At 38.3% G+C, this 26,381-nt stretch overlaps 1 protein-coding gene across 1 annotated transcript in view; it reads left to right on the top strand.

Annotated features, from left to right (window-relative positions):
* The window catches only part of CP (ceruloplasmin), a 51,545-nt gene that overhangs the window by 15,462 nt on the left and 9,702 nt on the right, over nucleotides 1-26,381 (top strand). Inside the window, exons 6-14 of the mRNA XM_055247784.2 lie at nucleotides 192-363; nucleotides 4,250-4,389; nucleotides 6,631-6,783; nucleotides 7,915-8,126; nucleotides 18,127-18,277; nucleotides 19,779-19,991; nucleotides 21,068-21,275; nucleotides 22,903-23,042; nucleotides 24,395-24,523. Of these exons, the coding sequence (XP_055103759.1) occupies nucleotides 192-363; nucleotides 4,250-4,389; nucleotides 6,631-6,783; nucleotides 7,915-8,126; nucleotides 18,127-18,277; nucleotides 19,779-19,991; nucleotides 21,068-21,275; nucleotides 22,903-23,042; nucleotides 24,395-24,523 (1,518 nt within the window). The remainder of the gene's footprint in view (nucleotides 1-191; nucleotides 364-4,249; nucleotides 4,390-6,630; nucleotides 6,784-7,914; nucleotides 8,127-18,126; nucleotides 18,278-19,778; nucleotides 19,992-21,067; nucleotides 21,276-22,902; nucleotides 23,043-24,394; nucleotides 24,524-26,381) is intronic.

The following is a 26,381-nucleotide window of genomic DNA, read 5'->3' as shown; positions in this document are numbered from 1 at the left end:
AAGTATGTCTGTTTTAAACTTGAGTTTTCCATCACTAATTTATTTACAGCTGTCTGCCCTAGTTTATAGTACTGTTTCTATCTGTCTATTCCTTTAATTTCTACTTGTCATCACCCGAGCAGTGTTTACAGGGCAATAGGAGAGAGAAACATTGGCTTCATTAATCAATGCCTCTTTCTGTTTCATTTCAGCTGGTTTGCAAGCTTTTTTCCAGGTCCAGGAGTGTAACAAGTCTTCATCAAAGGATAATATCCATGGGAAGCATGTTAGACACTACTACATTGCTGCTGAGGAAATCATCTGGAACTATGCTCCCTCTGGTATAGACATCTTCACTAAAGAAAACTTAACAGCACCTGGAAGGTAATTCACAAAAAAGAGTACTATTTCAAAATATGCTCCCCCCCGCACAAAGGAACTACAAAAGGCTAATTCAGCAATTAAAATTTTAATTGGTATCTGAAATGGAGTAACTAGACTGCTAAACATTTATTAAGGTATTTAATGTAAGAGTCTGAGCTTGAGAACTATGAGTTTTGAGTCCATGAAAAAAGATGGGTTCAAAAGTTATCAAATGATTGACAAAGTCCTAAGAAAACTCTGAATACAATTAGATAAATCAATTAATTTGCTTTCCATTTCAGAAAACGTGGCACTGTACGATTCAGCAGCATTAAGTACATTTAGAGTACTGTATAGCCGTTACCACTATCCATTTCCAGAACTTTTTTTTATCATCCCAAATGAAAACTCTGAACCCTTTAAACAGTAACAACCTTCTTCCACTCTTTCTCCACCCCCTGATAAGCTCGATTCTGCTTTCTGTCTCTATGAGTTTTCCTACTCTAGGCAACTCATACAAGTGGAATCATACAATATCGGTTCTTTTGTGTCTTTTGTATCACTTAGCATAATGTTTTAAGATTTGTTCATGTTGTAGCATGCATCAGAATTTCATTCCTCTTTAAGGCTGAATAATGCTTCATTGTATGTATATACCACATTTTGTTTATTCATTCATCTGTTGATAAACATTTGGGTTGTTTCCACCTTTTGGCTACTGTGATTAATGTTGCTATGAACAATTGTCATACAAATATCACTGTTCAAGTCTCTGCTTTTAATTATTTTGCATATCCAGCTAGAAGCGGAATCGCTGGATTCCGCTTCTAGCTGGATATGCAAAATAATTAATAGAAATGGTAATTCTATTTTTAATTTTTTGAGGAACCACATTACTGTTTTCCATAGCAGCTGCACCATTTTACAGGCTCATCAGCAATGTACAGGGGTTTCAGTTTCTTCACATTCTCATCAACATTTGTTATTTTCTGTTCTTTTTTTAATAATAGCCAACCTAATGAGCATAAGTGATATTTCATAGTGGTTTTGATTTGCATTTTCTTAATGACTAGTAATGTTGAGGATCTTTTCATGTACTTTTTGGTCTTTTGTGTATCTTCTTCAGAGAAATGTCGATTTAAGTCCTTCAGCCATTTTTGAAGTGGGATTTTTGTTGTTGTTGTTGTTGACCTGTAGGAGTTCTTTATATATTCAGGATATTAATTCCTTATCAGTTATTTGCAAATGTTTTCTGGCATTCCATAGGTTGTCTTTCACTTTCTTGATAGTGTCCTTTGAGGTACACAAGCTACTCTTTGTACGTGTCTGAATGACTCCTCAGTCTCCCAGCCATTCTTTCCATTTGTCTTCCTTTCCTACTATCGACTTCTTACAAAGCAGTACTGTGATCTTTCAAAAATGTCAACGAGATGACATTTTTGCTGCCATCTCCCCTGCTCCAAGTCTTTACTCATATATCACTTCCTCAGAGAAGCCCTGTTTGCCATCCATATTAAAAATACCTTCCTTGGAAAGGTTAAGTAATTCATCCAACATCACACAATAAATGGATAGCTAGGACTTGCTCAGCCCAGACCTGTGACTCCTGAAGCAGAGATTTAAGTCCCAGGCTACACTGACACCTACATGTGATTACTCCCAATGCTGCATCTCCAACTCAGGAGGATCTAGTGAATTTCAGATTGCATTTCAAACTTCTTAGTGACACCCCCACATGGATGAGGCTATTCAAACTCCTCTCCTCATCAAGTACTGCCTTATTTTATAGAAACTATCTCTGAAAGCTATCTACTTCTCTCCATCTTCTTTGCCAATACCTATGAACTCATCTCTGCCTCTCACTGAGATTAGAAAAGCAGGCTCCTGACTGGTCTCCCTACTGCAGTCTTGTATTTTCCAACACATTCTCCAAACATCTGCCAGAGGGATCCTCCTAAAATGCTAATCCTGAATGCTTAAATCTTTCAAATGCTTCTCACTGCCCTGGGATGGAAGGCTGAAACCTTAATTAGGTCCTACTGCCTATCTCCCATCTATCTAAGCCTCATTCTTCACTCCTCTGCCCTGCCCTGCATGCTATGCTTCTGCCATATTTTCTAGAACACGGCATGCTCCCTCTTTTCTCTAAGCCTGCTCATAAGCAGTTTCCTCTTTGTATACACCTGCCCTAGTCTCTGCGCTACACACACACTTCATCTTGCTAACTCTACTTCCCCTTTAGGTAGTTTTAAGTAATCACTTCCTCTGGAACGTCTTTGTGGCCTCTTCGCTGCACTTCCCCCAACCTCAAAAAAATGCTCCATAACACCCTATGCTTATTACTCTGTATTATATTGATGGGTTCATGGCCTGTCTTCTCTGCCAGATGTAAGGTCCATGTGGACAAGGAAGAGTCCACCTTACTTATGGTTAAGTCATCAACACATAGCAGGATTCCCAGCAAAGAGCAGGTGTTTGATGCATTTGTCAAGCGAAAGAAATGATGAATGAGGTGGCTTTGTGCAAGTCAAATAATTACCTTTCTGAAATTTAATTTCTTCATTTGCAAAATAGGGAGAATAATACCGACTTTGTTGTGATGTCATGTGAGTTTCAGCTAATAAACAAAAGCTCCTGGCCGGGCGCGGTGGCTCATGCCTGTAATCCCAACACTTTGGGAGGCCAAAGCGGGTGGATCCCTTGAGGCCAGGAGTGTGAGACCAGCCTGGCCAACATACCAAAGCCCCGTTTCTATTAAAAATCAAAAAATTAGCTGAGCATGGTGGCATACGCCTGTAATCCCAGTTATTCAGGAGGCTGAAGTATAAGAATCACTTGAAACAGAGAGGCAGAGGTTGCAGTGAGCCAAGATCGCATCACGGCACTCCAGCTTGGGCAAGAGAGTGAGACTCTGCTCTAAAAACAAAAAATAAATAAATAAAAGCTCCTGAGCAGCTGGCCAGTGCTAATATACAATAAAGAGTAGCCAGTGGGGCCGGGCGCAGTAGCTCAAGCCTGTAATCCCAGTACTTTGCAACGCTGAGGCAGGCGGATCACCGAGGTCAGGAGATCGAGACCATCCTGGCTAACAAAGTGAAACCCCATGTCTACTAAAAATACAAAAAATTAGCTGGGCGTTGTGGCGGACGCCTGTAGTCCCAGCTACTCGGGAGGCTGAGGCAGGAGAATCTCTTGAACCTGGGAGGTGGAGGTTGCAGTGAGCCGAGATGGCACCACTGCACTCCAGCCTGGGCAACAGAGCGAGACTCGTCTCAAAAAAAAAAAAAAAAAACCAGGCCAAACATAGTGGCTCATGCCTGTAATCCCAGCACTTTGGGAGGCTAAGGCGGGCAGATCATGAGGTCAGGAGCTCGAGACCATCCTGGCTAACACGGTGAAAAAACAACAACAACAACAACATAAAAAACTAGCCACTGTGTTTTTAAACATTTCACAATTTGATAAAAAGATTCTGGCCGGGCGTGGTGGCTCACGCTTGTAATCCCAGCTCTCAGGGAGGCAAGAGGCGGGAGGATAGCTTGAGCCCAGGAGTTCGAGACCTGCCTGGGCAATATAGCGAGACCCCGTTCTCCCGAAAAAGAAAAAAAAAAAAGATTCTATGGTAGAATCCTTTGTCAAGGGGTTGAAGGGGCCCTTCTGAAAATTTTCTCTTCACTTGAAAAAGTAAACATCCTCCATGATTCTCTACTTCTTAACTGACCATCCTTCTATGAGTGGACTGGAACTGTCTGCTTTATTTGAGTAACTGGTACGGATTGCTGTAAATCATAGATAATATTCATCTCTAAGCACTGGTCAGAATTTTTCTCTTCAATTAGCACCTTAAGTGAATACCTGCTTTCTGTTCTACTTCAACCCCAGCATTAAACATTTTTTCCCCCTGCAGTGACTCAGCAGTGTTTTTTGAACAAGGTACCACAAGAATTGGAGGCTCTTATAAAAAGCTGGTTTATCGTGAGTACACAGATGCCTCTTTCACAAATCGAAAGGAGAGAGGCCCTGAAGAAGAGCATCTTGGCATCCTGGGTGAGTTCATGCAGAATATATATGGCTGGTTTACTCTTCCCATGGGCTACATCAACCTCAGAAAGAATAGTAACTTCAGGACCTACTGCATGATTTCTATGTGTTAAGTAGGCGTGTGGAAGATAAAACAATAAAATGCAGCAGCTAAGTACTTTTCCAAATGTAAATTACCAATAGTAAATTTTCATCATTAAAAGCCCTGCTGACGGCCGGGAGTGGTAGCTCACCCCTGTAATCTCAGCACTTTGGGAGGCTGAGGCGGGCAGATCACTTGGGTAAGGAGTTTGAGACCAGCTTGGACAACATGGTGAAACCCCATCTTTACTAAAAATACAAAAATTAGCAGGGCGTGGTGGCACATACCTGCAATCCCAGTATCTCGTGCCTCGATGCTGAGGCATGAGAATCGCTTGAACCCGGGAGGCGGAGGTTGCAGTGAGTCAATATCGTGGCACTGCACTCCAGCCTGGGAGACAGAGCGAGACTACGTCTCAAAAAACAAAACAAACAAACAAACAAACAAAAAACCCATGCTGACCTGACTTCAAATGGTTATTTTTTTCTTCAAAGAGGTAAGGGGAATTGTGTGTTGTGTGTTCATGTGACTTGGCTTAAATAGATAACTAAGTTGTGAGCCTCTGCACTTAGTTAAAGATGTGTTCCCTTAGAAATAAAACCCAGGCTAGGGCCGGGCACGGTGGCTCACGCCTGTAATCTCAGCACTTTGGGAGGCCGAGGCGGGCGGATCACGAGGTCAGGAGATCAAGACCATCCTGGTTAACACGGTGAAACCCATCTCTACTAAAAAGACAAAAAAAATTAGCCGGGCATGGTGGCGGGTGCCTGTCCCAGTTACTCTGGAGGCTGAGGCAGGAGAATGGCGTGAACTCGGGAGGCGGAGCTTGCGGTGAGCTGAGATCATGCCACCACACTCCAGCCTGGGTGACAGAGTGAGACTCTGTTTCAAAATCAATCAATCAGTCAATCAATCAATCAATCCCAGGCTACTAATGAAGCAAGCAGGATCTGTCCTAGAGTCCTCCGCAGGCTGCCCCCAGCCAGAGTCCAGAGAACTGTTCTCACCAAGGCACGCAGGCAGAATAACATAGTGGGTGAGCAAACAGAGTATGGATTCAGATTGTCCTGGTTCTTCACTTTTTTTTTTCCTGGCGGTGACTCAGAGGTATAATACTTTTTGAACAAGGTATTACAAGAATTGGAGGCCCTTATAAAAAGCTGTTTTTTGTGAGTACACAATGCATACATTAGCTGTGTGACCTTTGAAAGTTACTCAACTTGGCTGGGCGCGGTGGCTCATGCCTGTATTCCCAGCATTTTGGGAGGCCGAGGCAGGCAGATCACTTAGGTCAGGAGTTCGAGACTAGCCTGGCCAACATGGCGAAACCCCATCTCTACTAAAAAAAAAAAGTACAAAAATTAGAAGGGCGTGGTGGCGAGTGCCTGTAATCCCAGCTACTGGAAGGCTGAGACAGAAGAATTGCCTGAACCTGGGAAGCAGAGGTTGCAGTTAGCCAAGATCATGCCACTGCACTCCAGCCTAGGCAACAGAATGAGACTCCATCTCAAAAAAAGAAAAAAGAAAAAAAGAAAATTACTCACTGTCTGTCCCTGCTCCCTTCTGTAAAATGGGAACAATAGTTACTAAAGTTGGTATAGGGATTAAATCAGTTAATAGACATAAACACTCAGAAGAGCCGATAGGAAACTCTCTATAAATGTCATTTTGTATATTACATAAAACATTTATGTAAAATATATATTTTTATTCTATAATTGGTAATCATTAATTTTGGTCATGGAAAATCCAAAACAGCGTTATCCTTCACATCCAAAACAATTCAACTTACCTGCTTTGGGTGGTCAAAGTTTATAGCACCTAACTCTTGGGACAAATGACACATCTCCAGCCAACAGAAGATTAGGCTGAGGAGTCTTAACATTCCGAATAGTTTTTGTAGATGTGTAAAGCTTACTAACTGACTTGTACAAAAATGATAATCAATTTCATTAATCTGAAGTTGAAATCAAAAGCCCTTCTCTCCTTCCAACCTCGACATATCAGATTGATTATGGACTTTTCAAAAACCAAGCTTTCCATTCACCACAAATAAGCATGTTGCTCCTAGTAGTTCTTGCCAGAGAACACAAAGAAGATAACTGTCTTATACATTCTACATGTTATATACCAAGGAAGGATAATAATTCTCTCTTTGTTCCCAGGTCCTGTCATTTGGGCAGAGGTAGGAGACACCATCAGAGTAACCTTCCATAACAAAGGAGCATATCCCCTCAGTATTGAGCCGATTGGGGTGAGATTCAATAAGAACAACGAGGGCACATACTATTCCCCACATTACAACCCCCAGAGCGGAAGTGAGTACAGCACTCTGTAACAAATCAACAATGTTTAATAATCCACTGTACTGGTCACTGACAGTGTCCTGCAAAAACTGAAAGCAGGAACTCCCAAGGAAACTGCTCATATATCATTTCTAGGCATCATGCCAGGTAACAAATAAACCCCTTCTCCTACCTCCAATTGGTTTACGGAATTTTGTCCTGCCTTAATTGGATGATTATTCACAATCCTGATAGTAATTTAGTTGGGTTGTATCAATTATCCATTTCTAGAGTACCCTGGGTGACTTTTAATTTTTAAAAAAGTTCTTATAAGAATGTTCGATGTTCACTTTAGAATATTTGAAAAATATAGAAAGGTAGCAAAAAATACTAATTATCCATAGTTCTATAAACAGTCACTCATATTTTTATATAATTCTTCCATTTTCATCTGTATACATATAATATATATTTTAAATATGGTTGAGATCATAGCAAATAAATGTTATTTTAATTTCATAATCAGAGTTTGTTCTCTTAGCATTACAAGGGTTTTATAAACATAATTTTAATGATATAAAATATTTCATTATGTGGATTTTTTGACTATTTTTACACACCAAGAAGGACCAGTGAAGACTAGTGACTTTGCTACCACTTGCAGTGTGACTGTGAACAGGTTATTCAAGTGTAAATTTGAGAGATTTAAATAGGATCACTTGCAAAGTTCCTTTCAGTTCTACAATTATGAAATGGAATGCAATTTTCAGTTCCATTTTATTCAATAGAAAATGCATTGATTATACTGTATTGCCAGGCATTGTTCTAGCTGATAGAAATGTAGAGTCAGTGCTTGCCTTCAAGAAAGTTAAGCTCTGTTCGAGAGAAATACACACAATATGACATGAAAGGTGCTAGGGACATTCCTGGAAGATGTGTGAGCACAAAGAGGGGCACCACTCCCAGGAGGAGGTTTAGAAGAGTCTATCTGGATGCAATCACATCGGTCTGTTATCTGACACCAGAGCATGAATGGGATGCCATTCTAATTTATAACAAAGAACTCAGAAGTGGGCTATTCTAGACTAAACTTAGTCTACTTTGTGGCTCAAATGACCACATTAGAAAGCACACTTCACTTCTCTAATGTGACCTTTCTCACAGGTGTGCCTCCTTCAGCCTCCCATGTGGCACCCACAGAAACATTCACCTATGAATGGACTGTCCCCAAAGAAGTAGGACCCACTAATGCAGATCCTGTGTGTCTAGCCAAGATGTATTATTCTGCTGTGGATCCCACTAAAGATATATTCACTGGGCTTATTGGGCCAATGAAAATATGCAAGAAAGGAAGTTTACGTGCAAATGGGAGACAGGTAAGTCCAACTGGGGGAAAAAAATTGTTCAATCTCTTTGAAAATGATCATTAGGCCGGGCGCGGTGGCTCACGCTTGTAATCCCAGCACTTTGGGAGGCCGAGGCGGGCGGATCACGAGGTCAGGAGATCGAGACCACAGTGAAACCCCGTCTCTACTAAAAAAAAAAAATACAAAAAATTAGCCGGGCGTGGTGGCGGGCGCCTGTAGTCCCAGCTACTGGGAAAGGCTGAGGCAGGAGAATGGCGTGAACCCAGGAGGCGGAGCTTGCAGTGCGCCGAGATAGCGCCACTGCACTCCAGCCTGGGTGACAGAGCGAGACTCCGTCTCCAAAAAAAAAAAACAAACAAAAAAAAAGAAAATGATCATTTGACAGAAATAGAAATATCTAACCTCATCATTATTTCCAAAAATACTTTAGTATATACCTTTAAAAGAAAAGGACTTCTTTAAAAATGCCCACAATTATCACACCTTAAAATAATAACAACACACATCGTAACTCTTTAAAGTTATCAAATAGCCAATCAATGTTTACATTTCCCCAATTGACTTTTTAGGTCTGTTGTTTGGATCAGTATCCAAACAATTACACATATTACAATCAGTTTATATGTTTCCTAAGATTGTTTACTTGCAATTTTCTGTTGCAAGAGTCGTTGGTCCTGTAGAAATTTCCCATGTCTTGATTTTACTTTTTATCGTATGGTATCATTTAACACAGGGGTCCCCAACATCCCCCCACACACACCCATGGGCCACACAGCAGGAGGTGAGCCTGTTAGGTGGTCTGTTAGGAACTGGGCTGCACAGCAGGAAGTGAGCGGCAGGCAAGCAAGCATTATTGCGTGAGCTCTGCCTCCTGTCAGATCAGTGGCGGCATTAGATTCTCATACGAGCGCAAACCCTTTTGTGAACTGTGCATGTGAGGGATCTAGGTTGCACGTTCCTTACCAGAATCTATGCCTGATGATCTGAGGTAGAATAGTTTCGTCCAGAAACCACCCCCCTTTCCCAAGTTTTTGTAGAAAAATTGTCTTCCGTGAAATCCGTCCCTGGTGCCAAAAATGTTGGGGATCGCTAAAACATGTTTCTTTCTCTCTGCCTTTATTTCCTATAACTAGTAGTTACATCTAAAAGTTTGATCTAATTCAGATTTTTTTTTTCTTTCACGACTGCTTCAAATGTGGTACTGGGCACTTCTATCAGGGAGTACATAATTTATAGTTGTCCCTTAACTGGGGATGTTATCAGCTACTGATGGCAGTTTCCTAGATTCATAAACTAATCAGTGTTGCATAATAGTAATATTCTAATTCCATCTTCCTTTCTTTATTAGCTGGCATACTTCTCTATAAACCGAAACTTCTTAATGAATTATTTGGTTACCCTGAGGTACACAGTATATGAAAGGGTATGACAAATACTTGATTCATTCCCTGTAAGTTTTCAAATTAATCAAAGGCTTCTCAATATTTTTTTTACTTTTAAGTAGCATTGTGCACTTGTGGATTTAAGCATATCTGGTGTGTTACAATTCACTGCCATTATTCCTACTGATGTTCAAAGTATCCTTTTGACACTGAAGGACTTGTTCAGGTTGACTCCTTTATTTTTACATCATAGTAGTCTTTGAAGATTCTTTGCTTTCTAGTATAACAAGACACCAGGCTCATTTTGCACGTTTTCTGAGCCAGAACTGAAACTAACCATTTGTTCCCAAAAGCCCTGTTTTTTGTTTGTTTTTTTGGTGAGGATTTGGGATCACAATGTGGGCACTAGAGTTGCTTGTTGCTGTTGGGCAAACAATTGTTTCTGGGCCTTTTCAGTGGAAGAAAATGGGAAAAAACTTTTCAGATAAATTCATCATGATTTCATACTAATACTTTCTATTCAAATTTGAGTCTACAGATTTTTTGGTTTGTTATTAACTGCATCAATCTTATATTTGTATCTGCCTTAAACTGCACTGAAAAATCTTATTTTTTTCATGACACCAACATATTCATTTGATTCATCCCACAATATACATACAACAGTCTCAGAATCACAATTACAATACTACAATCAACAATATGATTACTGAAAACAGTTTAAGATTTGTTTGCCACTCTTTTTGTCGTTAGGGTGGATCCCACTAGAGATTTTTAGCCAAATTACATATTTTAAATTACTTGGAATAGTTCTTCTCTACCTAGTTTTGCCACCACTGGATATACGGGTTAATTCATTGTACTTCTCTGTTTCAGAAATTGCTTTTAAAACTGTAATATTATTTTATGTAAAATATTCATATCTCACCATAGTTACCTTTTTTTTTTTTTTGCTTTATAGTTTATTCTTTTTTTTTTTTTTTTTTTTTTTTGAGATGGAGTCTCACTCTGTCAACCAGGCTGGAGTGCAGTGGCATGATCTCAGGTCACTGCCAGCTCCGCCTCCTGGGTTCACGCCATTCTCCTGCCTCAGCCTCCTGAGTAGCTGGGACTACAGGCACCCGCCACCATGCCCAGCTAATTCTTTTTTTGTATTTTTAGTAGAGATGGGTTTCACCGTGTTAGCCAGGATGGTCTTGATCTCCTGACCTTGTGATCCACCCGCCTCTGCCTATTCTTTCATTTTTAAATAAACAAATGTGTGTGTATTCATATCTTTGCTTTTTTCACTTCACAATAGAATCTGAACATCTCTTCATAGTATTGTTTGGAAATATTGCTCATTCCTCATTTCTTTGCATAGTATATATTACTCTGATGTGTGGACATGCTACAGTTTACACAATCAGTCCCTTATTTGGCAAGTGTTTGGGTTGTTTCTAGTCTTTGCCTTCACAAATTCACAACAATATACAGCTTTGTTAGCCTTGTTCATGTCTCTTTGTATTTTTGCCAGCAAATCTTTGTGATAAATTCCTAGAAATTGTATTGTTGGGACAAAAGGTAAATGCTTATATAGTTTTGTGAAATACTGCCAAATCTCCCTCTGTAGTTGTGCCAGTTTGTATTTCCAGAAGGTATACATGAGATTATCTGTGTTTCCACAGCGTCATTACAAACTATATTGTCAAATTTGGGGATTTTCACAAATCTGATAGGAAATAAATGATACAGTCGAGGAGTGAGTCATATTTATCTTTTTTTCTGTATGGCTATCCGGTTACCCACAAAAAAGCTAAACTTTCCCGCATTGATTGAAATGCTGCCTTTATCATCTACTAAAATATTTATGTATAAGTGAGTCTATTTCTAGATTTTCTGTGCTGTTCTGCTGGTCTTTATTCATGCACCAATACCATACTGCTTTAATTAGAGAGCCCTTTAATATGTTTAGTGGCTATAGCTATGTCTCATTTCTCTTCTTTTCCATCATTTTAATGGCTATTTTTGCTTCCTTATTCTTTCTACTGAACCTTAGAAAAACTTATCTAGATCCAGAAAAAAGGCTTGATAGTGTTTTATTGGGATCGTTTCAAACGTAAGTTAAAGTAGGGAGTACAGACATAATTAGGAAGTTGAGTCATCCTACATAAGAACGTATGTCTTTCCATTTGTTCAAGTCTACTTTTGTGTTTTTCAAGAGTATTTTATAGTTCCTCTTATATGGATCTTGGATATCTTTTTAAGATTATGCTGAGGTGTTTTATTTTTATTTGGCCTTTGTAAATGGTAATACCATCACTTAACATTTTAAGTATGTGGCTGGGTGTGGTGGTTCACACCTGTAATCCCAGCGCTTTAGGAGGCTGAGGTCAGTGGATCAGTTGAGGTCAAGAGTTTGAGACCAGACTGGCCCACATGGTGAAACCCCGTCTCTACTAAAATTACAAAAACTAGCCAGGTGTGCTGGTGCATGTCTGTAATCCCAGCTACTCAGGAGGCTGAGGCACAAGAATTGCTTGAACCCAGGAGGCGGAGGTTGCTGTGAGCAGAGATTGCGTCACTGCCCTCTAACCTGGGGGACAAAGCCAGACTCTGTCTCAAAAAAAAAAAAAAAAAAAAATTAAATATGTAATTGAAAAAAAAAAAGGTTTTCTACTTTTAGATTCCTATTCTTGATCTTGTGCTTACTTTGGAAGGAATAAAACAAGACTAATGTTTATTAAACTCTCTCCAGGTACTATCAGACATATTACCTTATTTAACCTTTGCAACAACACGAGAGGCTATGTATTTTTATGCCCATTTTGTGGACAAAGAACTGATGCTCAATGAGTTGAGATTTTAAAATGAGATTTACCTTCTGCATATTTCATTATCTTCATTTTGCAAATGAAGAAATCACAACACAGGAAGGCCTACAGAGGCATCAGAAGTCTACTAGCCATGTGGCTACAGATTAGTTATTTAATATTTCTCATGCCCATCTGAATCATCAGTAAAATGGAGATGATACCTGCCCTGCTGATGCATCTTGATGGGTTGCATTCTTTCTTTTTGAAAGAAACAAATGGAATGAATATAGGTTAAAGCCCTGGGTAAGCTAAAATATATTAAGCTGACAAGGAATGGTTATCTTGTCTAAATGCATACAACACAATGTGAAGTCAATCAATTTCTAAAGCAAGTTCCTGACCTTTACAACTACTCTTTTTAAAAAACTATCATTTTAATATGAAAGTATTTCATGAACACTGTGAAAATTACGTAAATATATGCAGGTAAAAGAAGAAAATAGTCTCAACACAAAAAAGGGATCACAACTGCATATATTGTTTGCAATTTGCTTTATACACTTAAAAATATTATGATTATGATTATACTTCTATATCATTAAAAAAACTCCAGCCTTATTCTGAATGACTGCAAAGTATTTCATGATATGAATGCACCATAATTTATTCAGTCACTTCCCTACTGTCAAACATTTAGATGGTTTGCAATTTTTTACAATTATGAACTGGGTGTATTTGACATACTATTTTTTGTTTTAACTAAACAGTAGGATATGCCCATTTTTACTTCATGGGAACAAATCTTGGGACTTAAATTTCTAGGTCACAGGCCAGGCACAACCTATGTGCTTGTCAAACTGCTCTTCATAAAGTAGTATTTTTCAAACTGCAGATCATGACCTATTTAGTCGGTTGTAACTAGTGACTAGAATTTTTTGAAGTATCAAGTGGGAAAGAAGAGACAATGTGAGAGTATACCACATACAGTAAGGACAAGTAAGGGTTAAGGAAATTTCTTTTCTGGTGTGTGTGTGTGTGTGTATAGGATCACAACATGAAATGTACTTCTTTTGTGGTTGCAATAGAAAAGTTTGAAAATCACTGCATAAAGTGTAGGACAGAGGCTGTTCTCTGCCGTTTTACTAATACTTAGTTTTAATTTTTTACAAATGGCATAGGTGAATTACTGCACCTCATTCTCATTTAAATTTATAGTTTAATTAATGTTCATTGACCATTTGTACTTCTTCAGTCAATTTCTTGGTGATGGCAGATATTCAATTATTAATCCACAAAATATATATTAAGCCATATAATATATATATGTGTGTGTATACTACATACGTATTATCTTTGTTATGTATAATGCAGATCTTTTTCTTTTGTGTGTGTGTTTTTTCATATTCTATTATTGCTTATAGTTGAGTGTTTTTACTTTTTTGTTTGTTTGCCTGTAACAGTATAGCTGTTTTCAGTGTTACATAGCCAAATTATCAATTCTTTTATTTTTTTTTTGCCTTTTGTATCATACTTAGAAAATTATTTTCTATTCTATAGGTAAGTAAATATTCATCTACATTTTAGTATCTTAAAAATGCTACTTGTAACACATTTTCAGTTTGGTGAGTAGAGCTCTAATGCTCTAAGTTTTATCTTTTCTAAACAACTATTAGATTATCTGAGCATTACATATTAACAAATCTATTCTTTACTCACTGATTTGAAGTGTCACCTTTAACATATTGTAAATCTTAAATATATCTGGATCATTTTTCTGGGTTTCCTAGTTTACCATGTGACCTATCTGTACCAGTACCTGTACCACATTGTTTTTATGATTGTAGCTTGTAAAGTTTTAAATACATGATAGAACATGTTCATCCATTACTGAAAAGAATTATTTTTCCCTTTTATTCTTAGAGACCCTCACATATACATTATTCTAGATCAATTTTTATATAATTTTGTTAAACTAAAAAACTGCCATTGGTAGTTTTTATTATTATTACATTAAATGAATAGCTTTAGTTGGAGAGAATTCATCTCTTAGCTATAGTTAGTCTTTCACTCAGGAGCCCTTTAATTCAAGTTGTCTTTTTATTTATTCAGTAAATTCTTATAGTCTTTTTCATATTCATCCTGCATGTTTCTCATTGAATTCCTGTTTTTCTTAATATTATGCGTACCATGGTATTTTCTAATTGCATATTGTCATTATAGAAACAGCTGTTAATTGCTTAACATTTATTTTGGAACTGGATATCATAAATATTCATTTCTTAGTTCAAGTAATTTCCAACTGATTCATACAGGTTCTATATTATCTATAAATAATGCTAATTCTCATCGCCAGTATTTCAAATTTGTTCTATTTTCTTGCCTTATTATGATGGGTAGAATATTAAAAATAATATTGAACAATAGTGGAATAGCCAGTAGCCTTGTTTTGTGTCTGATCTTAATGAGAACATCTCTATTTATCTTACCACTAAGTTGAATTGGCTAGTGGTAGTGCTTTATTCTACTTCTAGTTTACACTCAGTGTTTTTAAAACAAATCACTTGTTTAAAAAACAAATCACTTGAGCTGCTCCAAAAACATCCTGTGCTAGGCACAGAATTCACTGATAAATAAGACAAATAAGTTTCCTGCTCTGATAGGTTTTTATTCTAGTATATATGGGAGGAAGGAGGGGAATGGGAGGAAAGGAGATGAAGATAAGCAAACAAAAGAAAATGAAATAGATAACTTCAGAAAGTGACAAGTTCTGTAGAAAAAAAAAATAGGGTAATGAGATAGTGAACAGAAATTCTAGTTCAGATAATGTGGAGATAATATTTAATGTGATACCTAAATTTCAAAGAGGCAGCCTTGCAAAGATCTGAGAGGAAAGCAAAGGGAAGAGCTAATGCCAGAATGTCATATTTTATAAAAATTTCTTTTTAGATTTTCTTGAAATTATTATATAGTTTTTCTCCTTCAATGTGATCAACTACAAATAAATATGACCAGCTACATAAAGGACTTTCTAATGTTAAACTATCCTTGCACTCTGGGGGAGAACAACACTTAAGTATGGTGAATTTTTCTTTAATATATTGGAGGGCTGAATTTGACCGTGTTTGATTTAGAATTTTTCATTTAAGTTTATAAATGAAATTAGTTTAGCTTTTGCTTGCTTTTTCAGATATTAATATCCATGGTTATACTATCTTTATTAAATAAACTAGGAATAGTTTAAATATTTGGGAACCATCTGCTCCCTAGAGAGTTGAAAGAAACTGCCTGTAAAAATTATTTTGACTTTTAAAAAGGAGTAGTTTTGTTGTTTATGGGGCTTTTCTCTTTTTTTTCTTTTTTTCTTTTTCTTTTTTCTTTTTTTTTTTTTTTAGACAGATTCTTGCTCTGTCGCCCAGGCTGGAGTGCAGTGGTGTGATCTCAGCTCACTGCAACCTCCACCTACTGGGTTCAAGTGATTCTCGTACCTCAGCCTCCTGAGTAGCTGGGACTACAGGCACCTGCCACCACGCCTGGCTAATTTTTGTATTTTTAGTAGAGATGGGGTTTCGCCATATTGGCCAGGCTGGTCGCAAACTCCTGACCTCAAGTGATCTGCCTGCCTCGGTCTCCCAAAGTGCTGGGATTACAAGTGTGAGCCACCGCACCCAGCCTGTTTATGTTTTTAATCACTATTTTATTTCATCCATGAGTACTGGTCTAGTCGGGCACTTCTTTCTAAGTCAGCTGATCACATTAATTGCATATAGTGATTTACATTTTTCTCCCCTATATATGTGGTTATATTCCTTTCTCATTTCTAATGTGGTATTTCCTGGTTCTCTCCACCTTTTTATTAGACTTGCCAGAGATTTATGTATTTCTCTGGTCTTTTCACATAATATATTTTTGGGTTTAATCATTTTACCTGTGTTAAATTTCTTAATTTATGCTTTTGTCTTTATTAATTTTTCTCTGTAACTAATTTAAAAAATTTTTCAGATATTTACGTTTATTTTTATTTGGTTTTAAGATAAAAGGCTTTTCAGATTCTTAGTTTATATGTGTAGTTACATTCCATACATTTTTCTTTACAGTATAAGAAAAGACATTACTTACCAAATCTCAGTATTTCATTTTTATTTTCTCTTTGATCTAAGTTATTTGGATGAAAAATCACATTCTTTTTTTACTTCTTGTCCTTGGTTAGTAATTTTTAATTTTATTGCATTATGATCAGAAAACATGACCTGAACACATTTCATTGAAGTTTTCTCTTTCAATCAGTATATAGGTGATTGTACCAGTCCCTGTTGGAATTCTTATACATCTGAAAATGACTTTTGTTGTTCTTTACCTGGTGTTACATTTTCGTATCATAATATTTTCTTCTCAAAAAAGATAAATGCTACTTCATCTTCTTCCGGCAATTATTATACTTGATAATTTCAATGTCAACCTGATTTTTTCCTTTCATAACTTTTTTTTTTTTTTTTTTTTTGAGATGGAGTCTCGCTCTGTTACCCAGGCTGGAGTGCAGTGGCTCAATCTCCGCTCACTGCAAGCTCCGCCTCCCGGGTTCATGCCATTCTCCTGCCTCAGCCTCCAAAGTAGCTCGGACTATAGGTGCCCGCCACCACACCTGGGTAATTTTTTTTTTGTATTTTTAGTAGAGACGGGGTTTCACATGTTAGCCAGGATGGTCTCAATCTCCTGACCTTGTGATCCAACCGCCTCGGCCTCTCAAAGTGCTGGGATTACAGGCGTGAGCCGCCACACCTGGCCCTTTCATAACAGTTTCGAAATGGAAAATTTACCAGGACATTTTTAGGTACAGATCTCTGTTACTAATTTTGTCTTGTTTTCAAGAAGGTTTTGAATCTAAATCCTCTAGTCTTTTCCCTCTGTGGTGGCAAACACTTCCACTAGTATTTCTTATGATTGTGTCTCCTCCTTTTATAACTTCTTTCTAAAATTATTACAATGTGTATATTTTTCATCTTCAAATGCTCTCCTCTGATTTATGGGAGCTTTCTTTAGATTACCTTCATCATAGATTCAGTTCTCTGCAGGATCTAACCTTCAGGTCTTTGCTTTAGTTTGATTTTTTTCAATTTGATAATCACCTTATGTATCTGAAGGACTTATCTTAAGGGAAAGACAGGCAATAATCTCTAAAGTATTCTCTCCTTTGAGAGTCACTTATTCTCAGGGGCTCATTTGCTTTGATTCCTTTGACTGCCTTCTTCTGAACTACTGAATCATTTCATAGACCAGATGAATTTCTGCTCCTTTTTTTTTTTTTTCCACTGGGAGAAGTGGGAGGAGGTGATAATGTTTGAACAGCTGGCTGGAGATTGTTTGAATCTCTGTTCGAATTCATTGGGAGGATTCAGATTTGAGGATGATTTCTTCCTCAAATCTGCTTCCATCCTGCTCTGCCTTACAGGAATTCTTCCAGTTTTCATGAACGTGGATGACATCTGCCCTGATTTCCAGCACAGACCCATATTCTTTCCTATTTTAACATTTTTTTTTTTTGGAGGCTTCAATTGGTATGCACAATGTGGGCAGGAAGGTAGAGTTAGAACTTTTAGATGCAGAGAGAGACTCGGATTACCATACTGAACCACAAATCCACTAAACAGATACCAAAGAAAGCTCTGGTGGTGAATTGAAATATTTCATATTTCATGAACCCTAGTTTACAAAAAGCAACAGAAAGTCTGTTCTCATTCCTTCCTTTAGGCATGTTTGTGCACAAATAGTATTGTGCACATGGAAGTCTCCTGCTTTACTCATTCTGTCTCCATCTCATTTTGTTTTAATTTACAGAAAGATGTAGACAAGGAGTTCTATTTGTTTCCTACAGTATTTGATGAGAATGAGAGTTTACTCCTGGAAGATAATATTAGAATGTTTACAACTGCACCTGATCAGGTGGATAAGGAAGATGAAGACTTTCAGGAATCTAATAAAATGCACTGTAAGTACTGCATCATCCACCAATCTACCAAGTTATTTTAGTACTGCATATGTATTGCTTTTAACTAAACAAAACTGTGAAGAGCTTTGCTTATTGATTGTTTTTCAATGAATGATTACAATAGTGTCCTGAAGGTAATCTCATTGGTTATTTGATGTGTCAGTCAATTATCCATTATTTCACTTAATTCAAGATATGTCAATTACATGAATGGCCCTTAAAGTGTGGTCCCTATATCAGCAGCCTCAGCATCACTGGGGGACTTATTAGAAATGCAAATTCTTAGGCCCCTACCCTGATCTACAAAGTCCAAAACTTTGGAGATGGACCCCGGCAATCTGTTTTCAACAAACTCTGCAGATGATTCTGATGAACGCTACAGTTTGAAAACTACTGGATCAGATGCTTTTCTCATTTTGGCTCAATAATGACAGGCTCATTTGATTATTCAATATGCAGAAAGATGTGATTTCAGCCCTCAATGATTCTAACCCTTGACTGCACATTGGAATTACCTGGGAGCTTTTAAAAAATGACCGGTGCCCTGGAATACCCCCAGAGATTTTTATTTAAGTCTAATATCAGATTTTTTTTAATACCTAGTGTAATTCTAAAAAGTGGTTAGAGCTCAGAGACAGTGAGTTCATTATTCAAAAGGCCCACACCACTAATGGACATCAGTAAAAATTATTGTAGCTAATAGAAGAAAAATATGTAAAGTTGTGTTACAAACTGATTTTTTTTAAGCTAGGTACTAGTCACGCTACCCACAATCTTTAAAATATTTCTTTTCATTCTGCATTTTTGTATATTTGGAAGCATTGAGAATATTATTCATCAAAAATAATTAAATATGCAAGATAAGGAAAAAAACCTCCTACATATGACCTTTCCTGTTATTCATGATGAATTAGAGACTTTTTTTTTAAATCTAGAACAGCAACACACTCCCAGTATATGGTGCACAATAATTTTTACTGATGTCCATTAGTGGTGTGGGCCTTTTGAATAATGAACTCACTGTCTCTGAGCTCTAACCACTTTTTAGAATTACACTAGGTATTAAAAAAATCTGATATTAGACTTAAATAAAAATCTCTGGGGGTATTCCAGGGCGCTGGTCATTTTTTAAAAGCTCCCAGGTGATTCCAATGTGCAGATTTGGGTGCTCACAAATATAATCACTTAACGAACTGGAAATAACAGAATCATTGTTTTAGCCAGGAAGAGCAGTGGGATTCCCAGGTTGCTAGGGACACTAGCATAGAACTTCAAGAACTATGCATTCAGCTCTGCTCCTTTCAGCCAGCGGCTGCTCTGGAAGTGCCAGGAACAGCAAGGAGTTGCAAGGACACTCTTCACACGTAAAGCATGGGCAAGCCTGAATAGGTCATTTAAAAATTAAAAATTAAAAAAACAAAGTTGGTCTTGGCAAGTCTGGGAGGTTGTCATGTAGTAGAATCTAAACCACTTCCAAAATGTTATTTCCCAACTTTTACAGCCATGAATGGATTCATGTATGGGAATCAGCCGGGTCTCAATATGTGCAAAGGAGATTCGGTCGTGTGGTACTTATTCAGTGCCGGAAATGAGGCCGATGTACATGGAATATACTTTTCAGGAAACACATATCTGTGGAGAGGAGAACGGAGAGACACAGCAAACCTCTTCCCTCAAACAAGTCTTACGCTCCACATGTGGCCTGACACAGAGGGTATATTTACTTAAAGCCAAGTCTCTATTGGATGGATTTGTGTAGTTTTGGTTTAAAATCCTGTAGCAGAATGTGTTGGGTGATAAACTTATCCCTTCCCCAAGCCTCTCAAGCGCCCTTCCTATCTTTGAAAGAGCAAGTCTGGGCCACTATCAGCTGAAGTATGTACCAGATAGGTCCATTTCCTAGTTACTGCGGAGAATGTGGAGGAAAAGAACATGGTGCGGTTTTCTCCATTTCCACAGGCTCCTCAAGATGATCCCTTTTTAGATTATGGTCCTTTTAAAGATAGCTGGAAAATCAGACTAGAAGGGGAATGACTCCCATAAATATTCTGCACCTAAACTTTTCACCATGTCTCTGTAGCCTAGATGTAGTGTTGGCTTGTTGGTTGCAAGTGAATATTCTATTCTAGCATTGTAGCCATGCAAATTCAGAGACATCTACAGACCTGGCTCTGAATGAGTAAAACAAACTAAAACTAAGAGAAAGAATTTTAGTCAAAATGTGAAAATATGCTAGCTTGTTTCAGGCTTTATTTGGTTTATTATATGCCACTGAAACTTAAGACCAATCCAGTGTCCCCCTTTCCTTCCTTCAACAAATGTAAATACAACAATGAACAAAAGAGATAAGATGTCTCATGCTGCTGAAATTCTAATGCAGGGAGACAGACAACAAGCAAGTATATTAATACATATATGTCAAGCGATTATAAGTACATAAAGAAAAATAAGGCAGGGGAAGGGGATGGTGACTGAGGGGGAAAGGGTCAAGATTCTCTCAGGAGGTGCTACTTAAGGAGAGACCAGAATAAAATGAGGGCGTGAACCATGAGGATATTTTGGGGAGAAGGCAGAGGAAACAGCAAGTGCAAAGGTCCCAAGGCAGACACACACTTGACCTGTTCTAAGAACAGCAAAAGGCCTATGTGGATGGAGCAGGGTGAGCAGGAGGTGTGGAAAGCTAGATCACCCGAGGCCATGATAAGGACTTCAGCATTAATTCTGAGGAAGGTGAAGAGCCCCAGAGGGCACTAGCAAAGAAGTGACATGTTTTCTTCTTTACCACTCCAGGGACTTTTAATGTTGAATGCCTTACAACTGATCATTACACAGGCGGCATGAAGCAAAAATATACTGTGAACCAATGCAGGCGGAAGTCTGAGGATTCCACCTTCTACCTGGGAGAGACGACATACTATATTGCAGCAGTGGAGGTGGAATGGGATTATTCCCCACAAAGGGAGTGGGAAAAGGAGCTGCATCATTTACAAGAGCAGAAGTAATTCTCCAGACTCTGATTCCCAATTTCAGCAGTAATTTTAGGTTTCCTTTTCAGAGAAGTAAGAATTACACCAAATTTTAGAAAAAAAAAAAGTTGCATTAAACGATAACAACAAAAACAACAACAAAACACTTCCTAGGAACTTGTCCTCATTCATTTCTGCTTCTCTCAATTTCCTTAAGGGACAATTTCTATTTATCTTCTTTGATCCTTTGGAGTCTTGCTTTCTTTTCTACTGGAGTGTCTTCTCACATTCATGTGCCCTCATATTGTCATTTATATTCAAACTTAACAAAAGTTAATGCCCAAATTCAGAGCATAAATATTACTCCCCTTAGCAACTGTTTGTTGCTTATTTTTCCTTCAGAGTTTTCATTGTTAGTCTAACAATTGGTCATTTCACATTCTTAAAACTGTTATGTATGGAATATTTTAAATGCTTGAAGATGATATAGCAGATATAGTCTCTACCCTCTAAAGAACTTACAGGCACAAAATTACCAGTAACATGTGCATCATGGAAAAGCACAAAATAAATTCTGTATGAATAGATATAAGTAGAGGATGATTATTAGAGCTTTACAAACATTAATTTAGAGCAGCATCACTCATCACTTCTAGTTGGCCCTTTCTTCATACTTTTCCAAGCACTTTCCTCTCCATCTTCCCACTTACATCATGCAGTGACCACATGGAGATGATCTGAGGGATTGGGGTGGGCAGGTGTTCAGATCCAGGGTGCATAGCACAACTGGTGACCTGTGGCTAGGCAGTGGTTACCTGTTTGACAGCAGTAGTGAGTATAGTTTGCAGTGTAAAGGAGTAAACTTTTATTTTATAATGGGGTAAAATGATTAAAAGGCTACAGGTGCCATTAGAAGTAAGTGAAAACTGGCCGGGCGTGGTGGCTCACGTCTGTAATCCTAGCACTTTGGGAGGCCAAGGCAGGTGGATGACGAGGTCAGGAGATGGAGACTATCCTGGCTAACATGGTGAAACCCCATCTCTACTAAAAAATACAAAAAATTAGCCGGGCATGGTGGCAGGCGCCTGTAGTCCCAGCTACTCGGGAGGCTGAGGCAGGAGAATGGCATGAACCCGGGAGGCGGAGCTTGCAGTGAGCGGAGATCACACCACTGCACTCCAGCCTGGGCGACAGAGCAAGACTCCTTCTCAAAAAAAAAAAAAAGAAAAAAAAGAAGTGAAAACTTCAGGAAAAGGGAATGCCTGGGAAAAGATGTCCATTTCAGTTCCTATAAATCAGAAATATTGGACTCATAAAATTTTAGAGCTATAAAGTAATCTTAGAGATGATCTATTCAAATATCTCATTTTAGGGATGAAAAAACTGAGGTTCCAATAGGCAGTGAGTAGCTGGAGGAAATTTTCGCTAGTGGCAGGGTAGAGGCCAGGACTCAGATGGCCACACTCAAATGGCTAGATGTGCTTTCTACCATACATACTTTTAAAGTCTTATTATTCATTCTTACTTGGATAGAAGAGTGATGATTAAAAACTACTATAATTACTCTAATAAAAACTATACTTTTATTCAAAATTTAAAGTTTAAAACTTAAGTTACATTTTCATTAAGACAAATACTGACCTTGGTTTTTTTTTTAAGTGTTTCAAATGCATTCTTAGATAAGGGAGAGTTTTACATAGGGTCAAAGTACAAGAAAGTTGTGTATCGGCAGTATACTGACAGCACGTTCCGCGTTCCAGTGGAGAGAAAAGCTGAAGAAGAACATCTGGGAATTCTAGGTATGTTAATATCTCCAGTTTATCAGGTGTGGGTTAATGATGTGATGCTACCTGCAGTAACAGTCAACTCATGTCTATGGGTGTCATTTTCTTGGTTCATATATCAAAGTTGTTCAAATAAAAATTTAAAAATTAGTTATCTAATAAAATGAGACCGATGTTTATTAAATAATATGACATAGTAAAATATTACTTATTCTCTTGGAAACAATGTATTATCCCGTATACTGATGAAATTATATATATTTTGTTTTTATCAAATTGATGCCTGTAGTTTTAGTGAAGTTCTCAGAAACTATTTTCTAATGAAATTCTGTTTTTTGACAGAGGCTCACTCTGTCGCCCAGGATGGTGTGTAGTGGTGTGATCTCAGCTCACTGCAACCTGCCGCTCCTGGGCTCAAGTGAGTCTCCCACCTTAGCTTCCCAAGTAGGTGGGACTACAGGGATGAACCACCATGCCTGGCTAATTTTTGTACTGTTAGTGGAGATGAGGTTTCGCCATGTTGGCCAGGATGGTCTCAAACTCCTGGCCTCAAGTGATCCGCCCACCTCAGCCTCCCAAAGTGCTAGGATTACAGGCGTGAGGCACTACACCTGGCCCTAATAAAATTCTTAACCAATTTATCCCCATTATCCTACCCTTTCCTCTCAAATTATAGCTATTTACTTTTAAAATTAAAATATAAATGATTAATTACGAGAAGAAATACACAAAAGGAAATTACAACAGGAAATAAAAGAAAAAATGGTACCACACACAAAGCAGGGGAAAAGCTGCCTTCGATTTTTTAGGACTCACTTTAAGACAGAATGTCTAGAACTCGAGCAACACTGGTCTTGAGACATTTCTTTAAAACTATCAATTGCAGGGACCCCCGCTCCCATCCCCACCCCACTGTGTTCCCATACCATCAGCATTCCCCTGAGGCTTGGTTATCCTCAACCCCTAGACTAAGACACCAAGGCAAAATGGCATTGTTGCTGGAGTACAAAAATCCTACCAGACAAGAGACAAGCTAAGATTGGATAAAGGGTAGAAATGGGAGGGGTATCCCCACAGCAACAGCTACAAAATGACTCCTGGCCAGATATCCAACCCACCATGATTAGACCGGTACTCTGCAAAGCACTTTCAGGCCAAACCTCCCCTGGAACTCTTAAGAGATAAACAAATGGTCTCCACTTTTATTTCCAGTGTATTGATTCCAAATTCCCTGGGACACAGTATAAATCCAAGAGTATTATACCACAAACCCATGGGGGAGAGAAACAAGTTATCTTTGCTGATCTTTGCTTTTATTACTAAGTTAGACCTTCTGATTGGACACTCTTCCTTTTCACTTTTGCCAGGTCCACAACTTCATGCAGACGTTGGAGACAAAGTCAAAATTATCTTTAAAAACATGGCCACAAGGCCCTACTCAATACATGCCCATGGGGTACAAACGGAGAGTTCTACAGTTACTCCAACATTACCAGGTACTCACGGGGGCGGGGGTGGGGATGGTGCATTTTAACAGGCTGTACAGCCTTTCCACAGATTACTCTCATCATAGAGAGTCTGGACCAAGAAAGTGAAAAGGGAGGTAGTTGTGAAGAGGGGATGCAAGGAGGTGTCTGTATGTATGCAAGTACATGCACATGCTCGTACTAAAAAAAAAAAGTCCACAGGAGAGCTTAAGAGAAAAACCTGAAGGCAGTGGACATCTATGAATCCTCAAGGGTGAATCAGAGAGATGCTGTCTCCTTGCTCAGCTAGAACACAGCTCAGATGACATCTACCACACCGCATGTGGCTGGATGTTCCCACGCCTATCTCTAGCACATGTGGTTCTAAGGGCCAGAGGCTGCCACTTGGAACTCTAAATTCCCCCTATCTAGTCCAGTATCTGGCATGTATTAGGAGATCATCAAATGTTTCTTTAATAAACATAGTAAACTTGCTAGCGGTCTATCAATTTTGTTGATCTTTTCAAAAAACCAGCTCCTGGATTCATTAATTTTTTGAAGGGTTTTTTGTGTCTCTATTTCCTTCAGTTCTGCTCTGATTTCAGTTATTTCTAGCCTTCTGCTAGCTTTTGAATGTGTTTGCTCTTGCTTTTCTAGTTCTTTTAATTGTGATGTTAGGGTGTCAATTTTGGATCTTTCCTGCTTTCTCTTGTGGGCATTTAGTGCTATAAATTTCCCTCTACACACTGCTTTGAATGTGTCCCAGAGATTCTGGTATGTTGTGTCTTTGTTCTCGTTGGTTTCAAAGAACATCTTTATTTCTGCCTTCATTTCATTGTGTACCCCATAGTCATTCAGGAGCAGGTTGTTCAGTTTCCATTTAGTTGAGCGGTTTTGAGTGAGTTTCTTAATCCTGAGTTCTAGTTTGATTGCACTGTGGTCTGAGAGACAGTTTGTTATAATTTCTGTTCTTTTACATTTGCTGAGGAGAGCTTTACTTCCAACTATGTGGTCAATTTTGGAATAGGTGTGGTGTGGTGCTGAAAAAAATGTATATTCTGTTGATTTGGGGTGGAGAGTTCTGTAGATGTCTATTAGGTCCACTTTGTGCACAGCTGAGTTCAATTCCTGGATATCCTTGTTAACTTGCTGTCTCGTTGATCTGTCTAATGTTGACAGTGGGGTGCAGAGACATAGATCAATGGAACAGAACAGAGCCCTCAGAAATAATGCCACATATCTACACTATCTGATCTTTGACAAACCTGACAAAAACAAGAAATGGGGAAAGGATTCCCTATTTAATAAATGGTGCTGGGAAAACTGGCTAGCCATATGTAGAAAGCTGAAACTGGATCCCTTCCTTACACCTTATACAAAAATTAATTCAAGATGGATTAAAGACTTACATGTTAGACCTAAAACCATAAAAACCCTAGAAGAAAACCTAGGCAATACCATTCAGGACATAGGCATGGGCAAGGACTTCATGTCTAAAACACCAAAAGCAATGGCAACAAAAGCCAAAATTGACAAATGGGATCTAATTAAATTAAAGAGCTTCTGCACAGCAAAAGAAACTACCATCAGAGTGAACAGGCAACCTACAGAATGGGAGAAAATTTTTGCAATCTACTCATCTGACAAAGGGCTAATATCCAGAATCTACAATGAACTCAAACAAATTTACAAGAAAAAAACAAACAACCCCATCAAAAAGTGGGCGAAGGACATGAACAGACACTTCTCAAAAGAAGACATTTATGCAGCCAAAAAACACATGAAAAAATGCTCATCATCACTGGCCATCAGAGAAATGCAAATCAAAACCACAATGAGATACCATCTCACACCAGTTAGAATGGCCATCATTAAAAAGTCAGGAAAC

This window comes from Symphalangus syndactylus, chromosome 17, assembly GCF_028878055.3.
Source record: "Symphalangus syndactylus isolate Jambi chromosome 17, NHGRI_mSymSyn1-v2.1_pri, whole genome shotgun sequence".
Lineage (NCBI taxonomy): Eukaryota > Metazoa > Chordata > Mammalia > Primates > Hylobatidae > Symphalangus > Symphalangus syndactylus.
This window is presented reverse-complemented; position numbering and strand designations above follow the sequence as displayed.